The sequence below is a fragment of the Aulonocara stuartgranti genome, assembly GCF_965226115.1.
Source record: "Aulonocara stuartgranti genome assembly, chromosome: 2".
Lineage (NCBI taxonomy): Eukaryota > Metazoa > Chordata > Actinopteri > Cichliformes > Cichlidae > Aulonocara > Aulonocara stuartgranti.
This window is the reverse complement of record NC_138940.1, coordinates 23,457,609-23,476,392: the sequence shown is the minus strand read 5'-3', so window position 1 is coordinate 23,476,392 and position 18,784 is coordinate 23,457,609. Positions and strand designations below refer to the sequence as shown.

The window sequence follows — 18,784 nt, the reverse complement described above, 5'->3', positions numbered from 1 at the left end:
GGGCTGAAGTGGGAATTGCAGCTCGGCTGTGCTATCCTACTCGTCAAGTAAGTCCACATGTTGCTCACCCACTGAGCGGACAGTTGACCCTTGCCTTTGTACATTTGCATCAAAATAAAAATAAACTCCTACTCGCAGTTTCACATGTAAATGAGTTGTTATTTACGTTGCTGAGACATTGCCAGCATCGACCCTGAGGGGGCCTCATGTTCCAGCACCACAGGATTTCTCCACATTTAGTTTAGTTTTAATGAAGTGAATATGTATAAGGAAATTTACATTACTACTTAACTTTGTGCACAAGAGCTTTAAGATGTGTTCAGTCAGAAATCAACCTACACACACAAAGTTCTGCACCAGAACAGCACAGGTGCACATGTTGCACTGGATTTGATGAAACAGTATCAGTCTAGGAATTAATTTTTGGGTTGCCGGTGAAGCCACTAGATATCTGAGTTAAGGTTTGCAACATTGTTTACAAATGGAAATACATCAGGAATAGCTGCTGATTATGTATTGCATTTCAACAGCATCCTTCTTTTCCTCTCCATCTGGACTATTTACCTGCAGGCAACCAAAGCCTGCTCAAACCTGTTTTGTTAGTACTGAGAGTACAAGCAGACTACTAATGGAAGCTTCCAGTATCAATAAACCTTCTCTATATTTATATGCCAAAACTGTTTAGGCAATTGTGCACATACTCATTCCAATAGTAAGGCCCCAACAAATGGTAAATGGCCTGTATTTGTATAGTGCTTTACTAATCCCTAAGGACCCCAAAGCGCTTTACACATCCAGTCATCCACCCATTCACACACACGTGATTGCAAGCTACATTGTAGCCACAGCCACCCTGGGGCGCACTGACAGAGGTGAGGCTGCCGGAAACTGGTAGGTAACGGGTGAAGTGTCTTGCCCAAGGACACAACAACCGAGACTGTCCAAGCCAGGGCTCGAACCGGCAACCTTCCGATTACAAGGTGAACTCCCAACTCTTGCGCCACAATCGCCCGGCAAGGCTATAGATCCCCAAGAGATGAATCCAGAATAAAGATTGTCTTTAAAAGAGTGCAGAGAGTGAAGCCAAGTGACAGCCTGGAAACAAAGCTTTTGCCCACCACATTGTAAACTGAAAAAGATATGATGGATAGATGGATGGCACGAGTTGCACAGCATGCTGTAGGGCTTCCTGCCCTTAACTTGAAACTGTTATTAACTAGAAGACACAGCAAAACTCTTCCAATAAATCAGAGGAAAGGCACACATTAACCGGCCATAGTGCAGAGGATTCAGTTTATTGAAGTCAAAGTTTAACAACTTAGGTTTACAATCTGTATTTTCTGTAATATATATTCATATATATGAAACCAAAAAAGGCTACTTTAGGAAGAATAAATGTAATTTTCTTTCTTTTTTAATATCGTCTTTAGTCATTTTAATGTACAGAATAACAGTAAGCTAATATTATCCTTGAAAAAGAGCAATATGTTCCTTTTTTTTAATGTCGCAGTGCAACTTACATCTTACACACCTGTGCAATGTACCATGAGGTGTACACCCCTGAAAGAACACACAGTGGAATCTCCCTTTTCGGCCTGTTTCTGCAGGTTTACACACACAAAAAGATTCGGGAGGAATAACACAGTCGGTGCCTACAAATGAAAACTCTCAGAACTCCTTTAATCTACAGTATGTCAGAGCAGCGGTTGGAGAAAGAAGACCAACACTACAGATGACAAACAGAGAGGTCTGCAGACTAAAACTGTATTGTAACTCTTCTACAGCTGCGCGTGTGTGTCTGTGTGTGTGTGTGTGTGCGCGTGCCTGTGTGTGGAAATAGTCAGTCCTTTCGTTGCCAAAGAGAGGATTGGGAGGCACAGGGAAAGTGCTTGCATCATTGAGTTTCTTTGTGTTACTCTCAAATTAATCATTAAAAAACAAACTAGCAAAAAAAACAAAAATAAAGAAATAACAGGCAAATAACATGAGCTATATCTCTGGGGCACGTTTGATATTTCACTACAGTGTGACATGATGAAAACTCATGAAGAAGAACAACAGTAAAATATGAAGACTAAGTACAGACAGTGCTGGATGCAGCAGGTGCTACACGTGTCTCTCGGAGTCCTCGACGCTGGGGGGCACCGTTGAGTCCTTGGCCTGATATTGCAGATGAAATGATTCATCCCGGTTTCACAGACATTACAGACCGTTTAGTGCAGAGGTTATGACTGCCCAGTATCAACCATATGCTTAGAGGGAATGTCAAATTAGCTTTCACTTTGGAAGCAACTGCAGTGATGTCACTTGGAGAGAGGTGTCAGAAGCTTCTTTAGGATGCAGGTCGGTCTTCTATGTGAGCCAAACATCAAATTATAACCTGCTGCTTGGATGCTAAAGGAGAAGGAAAAACCTCCCTTAACTCTCATGGTACAGTACGTGTCTCTAAACACTGCAGAATGAAAAACAAAGACTTGAAAGCTACGAGCACATAAAGAAAAAGTCATCCTTCGATGGTACTTTTGCATCTATCATGCGCTACGAGTCTAATTACCTTGCAATTGTGAGAAGGAACAAAAAAAGGAACACAAATGATCCACAGTATTTTACCCTGTCCATTCAAATCAGTCCCAGGCCTTTGTCTCAAGCAACGCACCACCCAGAGAATGGTCAGCCATGATGTAAACCAGTAAAGACCATCAGCGACGGCTGTCGGTCGCATCCTATTTGTTCGACTGCTAAACACCCTGCATCTACAGAGTGAAGAGGGGGACACTGCAGAACCTTGGCATAGAATACATCATACTTTACATTATTTCTATGACACAAAACGTAAATAGATTTTATATAGTCTTCTATGTTTAAATATATTTGTAGACTGTACACAAATCTTTAGAAAATGAGACGGCAAATGCTTTTACCTGATATTTGAACAGCAATGGTAATGAGGCCGATGACACGTAGACCCTGTGATGCAGCCGATGAGATATAGAGATATAGAAAGTGCATTCGTTGTAGTGAGTGACTGAAAAAGAACTCTCTAAGCTCTTGCATTCACGGTTTAAGGAAAAAAAAACTACGAAAGAAACCAAAAAAAAGTAATAATAATAAACTTGTTTTGCACCCGCACAAATACATACTCTCTGTCTTCCCTCCGCTACCTCTAGAAGCCTATCACAGTGGTAGTGGAACGCAAACATTTACATCAGTATACACATATACACAAGTCTTTGAGGACTAGAGAAAGAAGTCGCTAAGAAAAGAGAAGGTGATGGAGAGAAACGAGAGGAAGAGAAGATGCCAACAGAACTGCACTCGTTCAGAGGAGCCTCCTTCAGCACATGAATCCGGCCAGCGCAAAGGGGTTCTCGCTGATAAACCGACATTGCTGGCTACCTCTCACAGTTTCACACTTTACTTTCCCCGCACTGTGCCGTGAGATCAGCCTGAAATAACAGTGAGGTCCCTGTAACTCAAAAAGATACGCAAGAGGAAAAAAAACACAGAGAGAAAGGGGGAGAACTGGTGGCTCTGGGTGCAAAGTTCATCAGTACAAAAGTACAGTGTTGTGGTGAAAAGGGTTTTCCTCTGTATTGCTGCTACATAGCTCCCCCTTACCCCTAAAATAAAGCAGAAAAAAAAGCAAAAGCAAAACCTAGAGAATATAAAAGAAAAAATTTGTGTTAAAAAGTCTGTTTTTTCCCCCCGTTTTGCTTGACAAGCGTGTGGCGTTTATGCTGAGATCCATAGACAAAGGAAGATTAATGCTTTCTGTTCAGGCATGCAATTGGCACCCTGTAGGGTCCTCGGGATTATCAAAAGTTCATACACGCAGGTCTCAGACTGTTCCCTCTATGATATTTACACATCTTACAATGTGTGTGTGTGTGTGTGTGTGCATGCTCAGAGTCGTGACCAGGACAGAGGGTTAGCTAATGTAAAGCTCCGTGTTGCTGCGCGCGTGTGTGTGTTTGCGTGTGCGTGTCAGTTCAGCCTTCGCTTCTCGTCTCTTTCTCACACGTGGGTCTCGATGAAGGAGTGCGTGTGGGTCATGAGAGGTGCGGCCAGCGGGGAGAGGTCATCCTGGCCGTTGGTGCCGGGGCTGAGCTGGCAGATGTCTGAGTAGAGCTCGCTGTGCCACTGCTTCCATTCTCTGAAGGTTTGGGAGCACAGGCCAGGGTCCTCCAGGAGGGAACAGATCACTGCTAGCTCCGACTCTTTGGCCTGTAGGAGAAAAGCGTTACCGCATTAAATCCTCACGTTGTTTTTTTGTGTAAAAAAAATCCAACAACAACCTGGTAACACTTATAATACACCCTGTGATAAAGGATGTAGTTCCCCTGTAATTAACTCATTCACTGCCAGCCATTGGCAGTGAATGAGTTAAACCCATTGACTCATTCACTGCAATTGACGGCTATAGACGTCAATGGCAGTGAATGAGTTAAATGGAAATTCAATGTATTTCAGTTGAAACTATAATGTAATTGTTGTATATTTATCTGTAAATATGGACTAGAATAAACGTAATATAAATGATAGAATAAAGGGGTAACATGTCAGCCAAGAAAATTGTACTTACACTATACTTAAAATTACAGTGTAAGTATGTAATTCTATGGTAATTTTACAGAAAAACATTATTTCCCCATCTTGCATCGTAAGTATGCTGTACTTTTCGGAGTGTGGGCCGTATTATGAAGTCGGGAAATCTTGCTTTTTTACATCTTTTTTTTTCAATTCAATTCAATTCAGTTTTATTCACATAGCACAAAGCATAGAAGCTTCTTCAGTTCTAGGGTCAAATGCTGGAAGGTCACAGATTTAAGCCCTGTGGGAGTGTCCCCCCCCCCCAACAGCGACAATGGACCCCCTAATGATCCTCTACCTAATCACGTGAGCCAAGGTGTGAAAACGGGTGTGGGTCACAAGCAGCCAAGGTTTCGGGTGAGCTCATTGTGAAACCTAACCCCACCCTATCATGTGATATCCTGAGGTCAGCTGGCCCAGGATGTGAGTGGGCGTTAAGGCGTCTGGGAAGGGATCTCAGAACTGGATTATAGATGGCAGACAGTTGGTGTCGTAAACCCCCGCTTCTGTTCAAAGATGGTCGATCACAGTGGACATAAATTGATTCTTTCAGTCCCTTTTTCAAACCATCTGTCGTCTCTGTCCAAAATGTCATCCTCGAAAGAGTGACCTTTGTCCTTTAGATGCAAATGGACAGCCGAGTCTTGTCTCGTGGGGGTCCATTGTCCCTCTTTGGGGGACACTCCCACAGGGTTTAAATCTGGGACTCTCCTCTATTTGACCCTAGAACTGAAGAAGCTTCTCGGATGAGAGGTGAAACGTCTTCAAGCAACTTAAAGAAGTCCAGATGCTTTTCTTTCCAAGCTACTTAGACTACGACGACCTGGATGACTGAGAACCTTCACAGACTTTTAACAGGCGCCATCTTATTTTGGGTCTATCTTTATTTAAAATTCATCAAGTTGTTGTGCATCAATTAATAAATAAAGACGTTAAAAAATAACGATGTGAAAAGGCAAGATTAATCCATTCCATAATACGCCAGGAAAGGTACAGCATACTTGTGATGTAAGGAGGGGAAGTATTGTTTGTTTTTCAGCAACATTTCCATGAAATGACACACTAAGGGGACACGTGACTAAGGGAGTTATGGGTTTACGGGTATTAGAAAGTTTTAAAACATGTTAAATCTTTGTTCCGTTTGTGACAGAAGTTGTTAATGATACCTTCAAGGTGCTACGGAGGGCTCGGACCCGGTGCAGCCTGTCGTTGAGCAGGGGGTCCCTGGCTCTCTGGATGAAACAGCGTCGAAGCTCCTGCCTGCTACATGGTCTAGGGTCTCCTAAAGCTGTCACGTTGGCTTGCTCCAGGGCCCGATAGAGCTGCTCTAGCCCATCCAGCGGCTCGGGCTCGCGGCACTCTGAAACTCGCCGCTCCCGTCCCTCCGACACCCTCCTCTCTCTGCTCTCCACTCTCAGCTCCCGCAGATCTAACGAGACGAGCGGTGAGAGACAGACCGATCACGTACAACTGACAGTTGGAAAAAAACCTAGCAAACAAAGTTGCATGTCATCCCACGCTCCTCAGAGATATTCTTGTTTTCTTTGGGGGGGTTTTCAGAAGTTAACTGAAATGTTTTTGTCCCATGTCTAGATTTGGATGCCTTTATACTAATGTGACACTGTTTTGTCTTTACAAAATAAATAAACGGTGAAGTAAAGAGAATTAGTTAACTCCGATCACTGGCACAAGTAATACTAAGAGCAGTATAAATAGTTTCACATGTGTCACACAGCAGGAAAGAGTCTATTTAGATGCATTCATAAAACCGGGAATTCTCAGTGGTTTAGGCAAGAGCTGCCTGGACACAATGAGCAGATTGCCGCACATGTGACGCCCACCTGCTAGCACGTACTGGAATATTAGCTGTGTTATTCGCATATTGGTGCAAAAGGTATTCGTATGAGGGAGTTCCTGCAAAATTTCAAGACTGCAGTGCATCTGCAAAAACAGCTTAAGGAAAAACTATTACTTTCAGCTGCTCCCTTATTCATGAGGGGTCACAACAGCTGGTAGCTGCATGTGTCTGATTTAGCAGATTTTTACACCAGATGCCCTCCTGATGCAACCCCAAAGGGATTTGTGTCTCCTTTTGGGATCAAACTGGGAATTTTCACTGTTATGGAAGCTCTTTTGTTAGCTCTACCTCCTTAATACAAATAAAACTTATAGTAGTACCCTTTTTGGAGAGTGAACCTTTTGTTTGGTTACAGTGGATTTATGCATTCATGTTAAACCTTGGCTGAAGGCATCTGTATGTCATTGCTGCAAACCCTTTTAAATAACCTAACATGCACCTTCCTACAAATCTAACTACACATGGCATCGCCACAGGCCGCACTGGTATGAATATTGACAACAGAGTGGAAGGCTTGTGTACAGTTTGGGCCACAAGTTTACAAACACTCGTCATGGGCATGAATACCGTGGTCATTTAGGGCTTTTAATGATTTCTTTGTACTGTTTTATTTTCCAGCATCCATCTTTGATGACTATAAAAAAAAACAAGAACTCGTGCACGAGTTTGAATTTATTTAGGATTTTCTCTGATCCACACAGGCTCAAGCTTATACATACACACATTTAAATCTCTCAGTAAATGTGTTTCAACTCCATATCACAGCAAAATGTGAAAGACGCGCCGGTCCACCGTTTCCATTTCACATTTTCGTCTCCAAAGCGTGAAATGTACGTGCATGTAGAAGTAGAAGTAAGTTGCAAAAGTTTTATGTTTAGATGAAACAAATATTTTACTATTTGGCAACAATTCACTTTAAACCAGTTGGTATATGGCTGAAAAGAAACGAAACAATGATCCTGAAAACACTTTAAAACTGGTTTGGAATAGATAAAGCAGACCAACATTTAGCATCTGAAACGGTCTTCCCCGAACTCAACACTATTGGAAATTTGTGGAGAATGCGTCAATGCCAAGTCCGTGCCTGGAAACCAACCAATTTAAATGAACCTAGTGCCAAAGAGAGGGGTCAACTATCCATCCAGGATTATGCCAGAAGCTCGTCGATGGCTCCCAAAACATCTGCAACTCGGTGAGGGACATTTACCCAAATATTAGTGAGAGGTGTACATATTTATTTGACCCTACAGATGTTGCTGTACAATCATTTGATCCTGGAAAAAGAAGAGTTTAAAGAAATCATTTAAAGTCCAAAACCATGAGATTCATGCCCATGATAGGTGTATATACACTTAGAACCACTGCAGACTATGTTCTGGGCTCTACATAGATTCAAAGCAGAAGTTTAAATTAAGTTTTAAAGTTTAAAAGATTTTTTGTTTGTTTAGTAGAAATGGGAATATTAGAGAAATATTATCTAATATTTACAGAATTTCTTTACATTTTTGTATCTGACAATGATCACATCATCATCATCGTTTAGCACTTTAAAAACACACCTGGTAGACCAAAGTGCTGTACAATACTAATATTCACATAGTAATAAAACCAGACATAGCAATAAAATAAAAAAATAAAAATAAATAAAAATGACACATGACAGCTTATATTAATTTCATAGTTGACTGTATTGAACACTGTTAGAAAACTGGGCTTTTTTAAAGCCTGAAAAGTCAGTGATTGCATACTAATCAGTAAATTAATCTGAGCCAGACATATTAATTTCCCTCTGGGATCAATAAAGTTATTCTTATTCTTCTTATTGTTAATGACTGAGCTGATATTTACTACATATTTTGACCTGGGCTCTACATAGATATGGGTGGGAGGATAGTTATATACAAAACAACACTGTAAACTTGATCAATTTTACATCATTTTGTGTCTCAATTCCTGTAAAATACTCAGAAGTTATGCACTACTTAAAGTTCCTTACAATATAGTTATTTCTTTATCATCATTACTTCTTTATTTCCTGTGAATAGTTGCTATAAATAGCTGAATTGTTACCCGATTACTTTAGATAAATATGACTGTATTATTCAGAAAACATAAAGTGAAATTACATTTAATTCTAGTCTTAGTCGTGGGCTGTGTTATAAAGAGCTTTTTTTTTTTTAACTTTAACTTAAATACATGACATTAATATTTTGTCTAATGTATACAACACTAGGAAAATATTAACCCTGTAACTTTCTTACCCTCCTCACCCTCAAGCATATCTGCAGCCTGCTCTTCTGCCTCCTCGTCTTCACTCCTCTCCTCCATGTGAGCAGAGGTGTGCAGCAGCTTTCCTGGCATCGGGTCCCTGTTCCTGGGGAGACTCTGGCTCCGCTGCTTGTGGGAGCGCCTGTGTGTGTGGCTGTGTGTGTACGGCCCCCGCTCCAGAGGGAAGGGCCCGTCCCGTTCTCTGTCCCTCTCTGCGGCGTGGTGTCTCCGTACGGGCAGCGTGGCCTGCCTGCGTCTCTCTGGGGACATGCCCTGTCTGCCCAGCCCTCCGTAGAACCCCATTTCTCCAGCCATGCTCCCCATTAAGCCGCCATACTCACTCTCCCCCGGTGCTGTCTGGAGGAAGTGCAGCCCTGCGCTGGTCAGAGGGGTCTCAATGAGGTCCTGCCAGGAGCGTCGTTCACGATGGGAAGAGCGGCAGCCGGATGAGTGGGTACTGGTGCTGCCTGTGCCAGTTCCCATGCCCATGCTGTCTCCACGCTGGTCCTCAGCAGAGGAGTGGGAGTGTGTGGACTCGCTGGAGAAATGCCGACCATGCTTAGGCTCCGGGAAGGGGCTAGAAGAATTAACCTGCGGAGGGAGAGGGGAGGTGGAAGAGACCATCTGTGGAGGAATGGGGGAGGTGGAGGCACTCATTGGTGGGGGGAGTGGGGATGGAGTGGAGCGCATGAGGCTCATGGAGCTCACTGAGCGGGGCAACTGGTCATAACTGTGGAGGAGGTTAGCCTGAACGGATCAAGAGTAAGAGAAGTGAGCAGGGATAGATGAAAGTGGTGAAGAGTGAAAGGTGAGCACAGATACAAGGAAACAGTGACCCGCAAGACGAGGAGGAGGAGGAGGTGTGCAAGGGTGGAGAGAGGACAGGAGAAGGAAAGAAAGAGAGCAAAAGATGAGAATAAAAAAGCAATGAGATGGCTGAAGAGTAATCTACGAATGACTGACATGAGCATTGTGTGGCTCAGCTGAGATATTAATGACACCAGTGCCACTGGATTTTAATTCTCTGAGTAACATCAGAGCAGTGATGTAATGAGCATGTGCATGTCGCCACCTAGAGGTCAGACTAAGTACAAGTTCTGGCAGCAGAACACAGAGAAGTGATGGTCTTGGCTGCTTACAGAAGCCGTTAGGCTCACACTCTGATGTTTTATTAATGCCGAGCTCTGGTCTACGCAGATCGGAAAACTGTGGGGCTTTTAAGAATCAAATATTCTATCAGAATGAAACATTGCAAAGGAGTGTAGTTGAGTGTGTTACTTACCGATGGTGTGCGATGGTAAGTATCACAGAATGATGAAGGTCCCTCCTGTTTGAGTGTCATCGAGCCGTCAACGTCGTCTTGATCGCTCTCACTCCAATAGTCTGACGTGACGATAAATACACATGCACATACAAAATTGTGCTAGTTATACACACACACACACACAAAGTTTGAGGGAATCCTTTCTTGTCTAGCCCATCCACCTCACCTTCATCAGGGCGAGGCACCTTATCATCTGGTGTGTATCCAATAGCAGCTAGACCCAGCCGGTTCATCCACCTACAGGAAACAAGTGAAGCAAAGCATCAAAAGGATAGATGAGAATAAGTCTAGACAAGATGATGAGAAGGAAGGATGGGTTATACTTGGTAAATGGTAGGTGATGAATAAAAAAAACTTTCACTCTAAATAATTTAAGTTGTTTCTCTTAACAGCTGATGTCTAACTGACTCTATCCCCCCCCCCCCAAAGAGAGGAGAAAGGCTTTGAGATAATTAATGAGATGGAGGCAGAAATAGAGAAAGACAAGAGAGAAAAACAGCCATTCTCTCTGAAGAGTGAGTCTCCGATGCTGTCTGCCTCCACGCTCCTGTCTGTCTCCAAACAGATCCCACCTTGTCCCGTGTCTCTCTACAGTCACCTAATAATAAAGTTGTGACTAAGAATAGTCTCCGACTTTGACAGGTTTCCTGTTCTTGCAAACTACAGTAAATAGGGCCTCCAACAGGAAATGACACACGCATTACATTTTTAAATTAAAAACAAAAAAACCCCTCATGAACAAAAAAGCAGCAACCCCTGCAGTTACTGGAGTGGCCACTTGGGGCATACTTCAAATTCAAATTTTATTTGTCACACACACACACAACCATACACAGTATGACATGGGGGTGAAATGCTTGTAGCTGTACAATGCCCGACCATTAAATGAGAGAAGAAAAGTTTTACAATATTTACAATTTACAGTTTACTACAAAAATTTACAAATTAACTTAGGAATTTACAGTAAAGAATGTGCAAATAGCAGAAGAGATTATAAAGATAAGGATTATAAATTATAGGATTATAGGAAATGTGTGGTGGTGCGTGTGGTGACGTGTGTGAGAGTCCAGTCTTATAGTGACGTGTTTGGGAGAGTCCAGTCCTACACCTGGTTCAGGACCCGAATAGCCTGGGGGAAGAAGCTCCTCCTCATTCTCTCTGTTTTGGCCTTAAGGGAGCGGAAGCGCTTCCCAGACCTCAACAGTGAGAAGAGTCCATTGTTGGGATGGGAGAGGTCCATCATAATCTTCCTAGCTTTGGTCTTGCACCGCTTGGTGTAGACGGACAGCAGGTCAGGGAGCTCTGATTGAATGATGCGTTCTGCCGAGCGCACCACCCTTTGCAGATCTCGTCTGTCCTGCTTGGTGCTGTTCCCAAACCAGGTGCAGATGTTTGCCGTCAGGACGCTCTCGATGGTGCAGGAGTAAAAGTTCTTGAGCACCTTCAGTGGCAGATGGAAGTCTCTAAGTCTTCTGAGGAAGAAGAGACGCTGACGGGCTTTCTTAACCAGGGTGTTGATGTGACAGGACCATGACAAGTCCCGAGTGATGTGGACACCCAAATATCGGAAACTGTCCACTCTCTCTACTGGCGTGCCACTGATGATGAGGGGTTTGTAATTCCTCGCCTGCTTTGTAGTCAAGTCCACGATCAGCTCCTTAGTCTTGCTGACGTTTAGGAGGAGGTTATTCTCCTGGCACCAGGTCTCCAGGTTCCTAATCTCCTCCAGGTAGGCCGTCTCGATGTTGTCGGAGATCAGGCCCACAACAACAGTGTCGTCAGCAAACTTGACAATGGAGGTGGTGTCTGATGTGGCTACACAGTCATAAGTGTACAGTGAGTACAGCAGGGGGCTTAAAACACAGCCCTGAGGCACTCCAGTGCTGAGTGAGATGGAGGGGGAGACTTGTTTTCCCACCCTCACTGATTGGGGTCTGTCTGTGAGGAAGTTGAGGATCCACTGACACAGTGATGAGCTGAGTCCTAGATCCGTCAACTTGGTGAAAAGCTTAGAGGGAATTATTGTGTTGAATGCTGAACTGTAGTCCACGAACAGCATCCTAACATAATTCCCTCTGCCAGTGTCCAGGTGACTCAGGGATGTGTGGAGCAGGTGACATATGGCATCGTCTGTGGAACGATTAGTCCGGTAAGCAAACTGAAATGAGTCGATGGTGGCAGGAAGTGAAGAAGTGATGTGATCTCTCATCAGTCTTTCAAAACACTTCATCACAATTGAAGTCAGTGCTACTGGACGGTAGTCATTGTGGCAAGCGGGCTGTTGTTTCTTTGGAACAGGGACAATGATGGACTGTTTGAAGCACGTGGGAACCATTGCTTGGGCCAGGGAGAGGTTGAAGATCTCCGTGAACACCGGCGCTAGTTGATCAGCGCAGCCGTTTGTTGTTTTAATTGCTGCGGCGTCGAAGCGAGCATAAAACATGTTCAGCTCATCAGCCAGTGAAGCATCTGCATTCATCATTGAAGAAGCTGGTCGTTTATAGTCTGTTATAGTCCGCAGTCCTTTCCACAGGCTCCTAGAGTCACACTGTCGTAGCTGTGACTCTAGTTTTTCCCCGTAGCTCCGCTTTGCCTTTCGGACCGCGCTGCGCACGTTGTAGGACGCAGCCTTCAAAGGTACTTACTTACTTCAAAGGTAAATAAATATCCATATACTTTTATTTTCAATATTTACAGAAAAAATGACCTAAAGTTATTGATTTTGCTGCTAGGTGTCACTGTAGCAAGGTCACTGAACTGGACCTGTGCTTTTTAATTTTATGACAAATAATGGCTTTATACATGGTTAACTGCGCTAATAGCATGTTCAATCGCCATTTAAAAAAATGTGTTTTATGTGTTTTTGTGTGTATAAATGAAATCCTAGTTTATTTGTTTTTATAGCACAGTTGTACAGTATGTTAAGACTGATTAGCATATCTGTCGGAGCAAAGCACCCATTCAGTCTGCAGATGCTAACCGACTTGCTAGCGTTAGCCGATAGCTTAATGCTCTCATGTAAATGTGGTGATTTCTATCTAAATTAAAAACAAAAATAGACCAAAACACAAGGTATCACCAGCAAAAATGCTAAACTTTAAAGCATTTTAAACAAGCCTTCTTTAACCAGTTGTTGAAGTCATGTTAATTATGCATTTGTGTTTTGTTTTTCTGCTAATAGCTCATATAGCTATTACCGCGTATTAATCCTTATATAAAAATAGTTCCTCACAATCCAATATTTTCCTCTTCTTTGATAAAAAAAAAATGTAGCGCCAAGCTTTATTCTGCGCTTTTTAATAACACATTTACCACCAACCATTTGTTATGATACGCACTATGTTCAAAGCTTTGGAATAAGTTTCACAAACCATTCAGATATTATTGAGGAACAATGTCTCTATTGATGTGGTTTTATCTTGGCTAGTTTTCAGTGTTTAATCCCGAGTAGGTGTTGATACTGGAATGAATGGTTGTCTGCCACTGGGTTAGCCCTGTGATAGACTGGCCTCTCATCCAGCAACCCTGAATTCGATTTGCGGTTAAGACGGATACATGGATGAATTCCACAGGGAAACAGAAACCTTTTAGGACTTTGTGAACCACCACGAAGAATCAGGATCTAAATTTAGCTTCACTGTAAGTGCTGAAAAATGCTAACACCCACCTTTTCACACATAATGCCCAAGAAAATGCGTGAAACAACACTTTCACACAGGAACACTCCAGATGAAGTATGGAAGTCAAATATAGCTGATTAATTACTCTCTTCCAATTATCTCCCCATGTCATTGAGGAGAGGTGTGGATAATTAGAGCTCATCAGATAGCACTCCTGCAAATATATCTCTACAATCTATCTCTTGTAAGCACACACAACACACACACACACACACAAACAAGAGCATTTAACAAAGGAGGGCCAAGTTCATGCCTTATTCATGCTTAGAGTTGTGTTGGTGAGTTGTTCCCTGTGTAAACTTGATTTACTCCATTAAAATATTCATTAAAGGACACGTGACGTCCCCTGTCTCTGACGTTGGTCCATATTTAAAGAAACAAACCCAAAACACCACCCCACACACGCTCAGAAACTTGTATATATTCACAGTAACTCACCTGTTCATTTCCTCAAGACAATCTGTGGCGAAGAAGAAGCTCTTGATTTTCGGATGACAGGCTTTGAAGGCACTGCAGTCAGTCAGGGAGAAGAAGGACTGATTAGTGTTTTTGCGTGTGCGCAGTGGGTTTGTGCGTGCTCACGTTGTGTGGGTGAGCGCACATGTGCTTGATTAGTAATTTTTGGCGACATGTGAGAGACACTCACAATTTCCGTCTGCACTCTATGGCTCGGTCTATTCTGAACTCAGGGAGGCTGATGAAGCCCTCAGCCTTCTCATCCTGCAGGCAGAGACAGATGGAGAGTGGTGGTACAGCATCAACACACAGAACAAAATGTCATGCATACCAATTTTATTTGGGATACTAAGACTCTAGTCAAGCATATGAAAATAACATATGTTGTTTACATTGGCTGGGATAAAGTCCTTTTCCCACTTAACATTAAAAAGACAAGCTATGACTATCATAGCCAGAACATGGAGATAAAATCTTCTGCATAAACAAACTCATCCACTGTTAATTTCGTCTCGATGAGATTTTGGTTTCAAAATATTTCACATATACACTAACTGGTCAATTTATTAGGTACACAACCACATTGCAGCAACTCTGTTCATTTAGGCATGTAGGCATGGTCAAGACAGCCTGCTGAAGTTCATTTAAGTGACTCATTTAAACTGATTTAGGTGACTTTGACCATGGCATGGTCGTTGGTGCAAAACCGCTAATCTACTGGGATTTTCCCCTTACAGCTGTCTTTAGGGTTTAAGGACAAAGGTCTGAAAAAGCGAAAACATGTCAAAAGTGGAAGACTAGCCAGACTACTTTGAGCTGATAGGAAGGCAACAGTAAGCAGCAGAAGACCAGACCCGGCGCCACTCCTGTCAGCTAACAACAGGTAAATGAGGCTGCAATTCACACAGGCTAATCAAAATTGGGCAACAGACGATTGGAAAGAATTTGCCTGGTCTCCTGAGTCTCGATTTCTGCTGCTACAGATAACAGTGTCATAATTTGGCATAAACAACATGAAAGCATGGATCCATCCTGCCTCGTCTCATCTGTTGGTAGTGGTGTAGAGGAGGATTTCTTGGTACACTTTGGGCCCCTTCGTACCAAGAGAGCATTGTTTAAACACCACAGCCTACCCGCGTATTGTTCATGTCCATCCCTTTATAACCATAATGTCCCCATCTTCTGATGGATAATGAGATCAACCGAATGATCTTAAACTGGTTTCTTAAACGTGACTATTAAATGGCCTCCACATTCACCAGATATCGTTCACAGACAACTGTGTGTTGCTGTCATGTCAATACGGACCAAAATCAGCGAGAAATTGTTTCAGTACTTTGCTGTAAAACATTAAATTCATTTTTTGTTTACATTTTTTTTGTAATGAAAAATTTCAATTGAAAAAAGTATTATTTTATTTTAATTGACTAAATTATGCATTTCCTAGTTGCAGTCCAATTATAAGACACGGCGACAGAGATGTAGAAATGATATTAGCCTTTTTTTCTTGATTTTATGAGAAGATTTCATTACAGGAACAGTATGGGGTTCCATTTGTATTAAAATTATGGTCACATGCACACTTTCTATGTCAAATGAAAAGGTTCATGTCAACTCTGAACTGTACTCCAGCACGGACAGGCAGACCGTCGACATCTGTCACCTCACAAATCACCTGACAAGTCATCTTTGTGTCGGTGTACTTCTGGTTCTGCATGTTGTCTTTATGTGTCACCTGGCTTCTTGTTTTTACTAGTATCCTCATTATTACTTTGGCTGGTTCTATAGCCAGAACTACACAACACAGCTGTCACGGCGGGGTGCGCCGATGTGTGTGGAAACAGGACCCAAAAGCAGATGATGACGAGTAGTTGAAAGTTTGAGCAGAAAAGTGATCCTTTATTAGATGACGGCAGAAGTAAACCAGGAAACCAAAGTAAACTGACAAAACACTAAGAAACAAAACACTAAACGGTACTGAGACCAAAACCTAAACTATGACTGTGATGGAAAATAACCAGCAAATACTATGACTAAGACTAATGATGAATAACAGATGAAAATCATAACTAAGACCGAGGTCAAAATAAACAGAACCAGGCTAGAACTAGGGCAGAATAAACAGACGACCCGACAATGGCATGCAGAAAACAAAGGGCTTAAATACAGACATGAGGTGAATCAGGGGAAGTGGAAACATATGGGGAAACAGCTGACAGCCATAAACCTAATGACACGACCAGCAGAGAAAAGCTAAATACAATTAACAGAGAACACATGACATTGTCAGAATAAAACAGGAAATACTAAAACTAAACATGACAACACAACTTAACAGACCTAATACGTGATGAATAAATACCAAACCCCAAAACATAGAAAACCCAGGAACAATAACCAATAACTGCCTAAACTAAAGGCAAAATAGGAAATAACACAAAAACTAATAACATATCAAAAAATACAAAGAAAAACTCAGAGTGCTGGGTCGGAGTCCCAGCCTGTGACAACAGCCAAATGAAAGCAAGTAAGATGATGTTTTGTCAAATGTTTGTCTGAAACAGACAGAGGAGATGTAAACCTGATTTCAGCAGAACCTCATAAATAAGAAAGAAAAGCCTCAAAACTAAAGAGAAAATCATTAACATTAATATCCTGTAGCACTCATTGCTATATGCTATTAATAATGCCTCATATGGTGTTTTTGTTTTTTATTCAAAAATCTAATTTGGTCTCTAATTTGAAAGAGAGCCATTATAGTCATTTGAAATATAATAATGTATCTGTATCAGACACTGTATTACACTTCATATGTGGACTGGTGAAGTTTTGTGTTGAAACTGTGACAACTAGCTAGTGTTCATTAGTTCTGGCAACAATAAGCACAGCGAAATTGCTGTGTTTTTGAATGTAATGCCTTACGTTTTGGTTGGTGTACCAGTAGAGACAAGACTCTTTGAGGATAAACCAGTACTTCCTCCATTTTTGGGTGAAGTAGCCTTTAGCGTCCTTCTTTTTCCATAGCCAGCCTTCACAGTCACCGTGGCCGAGATCCTTACAGGAGATTCTCCTTCGACTGGCACTAGTGAGGGAACCTAGCGAGGGAGAAGAAAGACCAAGAATCCTGAAGGTCTGACAGTGAAAATAAGTACTCTGTGTGTGCTAACATGTAATCAGTATTTGAAGTTGCTAATGCTAACAAATGAAATTCAAATGTTAGGAGTCTATTCTTTATCTCTGGGAGAATTTTAATCCCTGTCATTATCTCACAGCGATGAGTGATCATGTCTGGAGTTTAGACACATTTTCAGGGTAAATCACGGGGGCCTCAAGTGCTCCCATGCATGCAGCACTGCAGTGTGTTACTGTGAAGATCCTACACTGGAAAATAAAACAGAAAAGTACCTACCTTTACTTCTCTTTTTGGTTTTCGTTCTTAGGGAGGTGTAATGGAAAGACTAGATGGGGGAAAAAAGAAAGATATTAGAGAGAAAGTCTGTGGTTGTTTAATGGATGTACCACACAGCTAAGCGGCTAGCTCACACCGCAATGTTTAGCTGATTTTTTTCAAATTTTCATCAGGCACACTCCAAAGAGGATTACAGGCACAGGGCACAAGGCTAAACCTACCAGAGAGCAGGAAGTGACCTACAATCAGTAATAACCTGTGTGCCAAAGAGGTCAGGACTGCTCTTCTTTTAGACTTTTAGTAAATTAATAAAATACAAGTCTAACTCCAAAAAAGTTGGGATCTTGTATAAAATGTCAAAGTGGATTGGAGTGATTTGCAAGTCTCATAAAGGTATGTTTTAATCACCACAGAACATAGGAAACATATCAAATGTTTAAATTGAGCTATTTTGCTATCTAATGAAAAGTCTAAGGAGCTTGGAAAGAAAAGCGTCTGGATTTCTTTAAGTCGCTTGAAGACGTTTCACCTCTCATCCAAGAAGCTTCTTCGGTTCTAGGGTCAAATGGTGGAGAGTCCCAGATTTAAGCCCTGTGGGAGTGTCCCCTCCTCAAGAGGGACAATGGATGCCCTAATGATCCTCTACCTAATCACATGAGCCAAGGTGTGAAAACGGGTGTGGGTCACAAGCAGCCAAGGTTTCGGGTGAGCTCATTGTGAAACCTAACCCCACCCTATCATGTGATATCCTGAGGTCAGATGGCCCAGGATGTGAGTGGGCGTTAAGGCGTCTGGGGAAGGATCTCAGAACTGGATTATAGATGGCAGACAGTTGGTGTCGTAAGCCACCGCCTCTGTTCAAAGATGGTCGCTCACAGTGGACATAAATTGATTCTTTCAGTCCCTTTTGGATGTCAGTAGCTGTAAACCATGATTTGCATAGAGTAAAATGCAATTGTTTTATATATCTGTGCATTCCATCACCCGAGTCCAAGTTTGACACCAGTGGCTAGACTACCGCCTTGAGAATAAATGAGGTTTTTTTTGCTCTTTTGGTTTTGATCCTTGGATGTTTGTACAGCTGGCCAGAAGGCTGTGGCCCAAACTCTGAAGCTCAGAAGAGTTGGACTTTATCCATGCAGACCTTTGTCTGCACTCTCAGTCAAGCTCAGTCATGTATAGGTGTTTAAGGTCAGCCT

At 42.3% G+C, this 18,784-nt stretch overlaps 1 protein-coding gene across 7 annotated transcripts in view; it reads right to left on the bottom strand.

Annotated features, from left to right (window-relative positions):
* Window positions 1-1,279: 1,279 nt before the first annotated feature.
* LOC309688839 (connector enhancer of kinase suppressor of ras 2) overlaps window positions 1,280-18,784 on the bottom strand; it is a 67,076-nt gene continuing 49,571 nt past the window's right edge. For 3 of the 7 annotated variants that reach the window (XM_082504855.1, XM_082504853.1, XM_082504856.1), the window contains 9 exons: window positions 17,586-17,634; window positions 17,099-17,271; window positions 14,367-14,440; window positions 14,159-14,230; window positions 10,207-10,277; window positions 9,999-10,099; window positions 8,710-9,463; window positions 5,757-6,019; window positions 1,280-4,224 (listed from right to left, as the gene is read on the bottom strand). In XM_082504855.1, the coding sequence (XP_082360981.1) occupies window positions 4,015-4,224; window positions 5,757-6,019; window positions 8,710-9,463; window positions 9,999-10,099; window positions 10,207-10,277; window positions 14,159-14,230; window positions 14,367-14,440; window positions 17,099-17,271; window positions 17,586-17,634 (1,767 nt within the window). In that variant the 3' untranslated portion in view covers window positions 1,280-4,014. The remainder of the gene's footprint in view (window positions 4,225-5,756; window positions 6,020-8,709; window positions 9,464-9,998; window positions 10,100-10,206; window positions 10,278-14,158; window positions 14,231-14,366; window positions 14,441-17,098; window positions 17,272-17,585; window positions 17,635-18,784) is intronic. The other 4 variants (XR_014271180.1, XR_014271181.1, XM_082504854.1 and 1 more) reach the window with 4 other exon arrangements.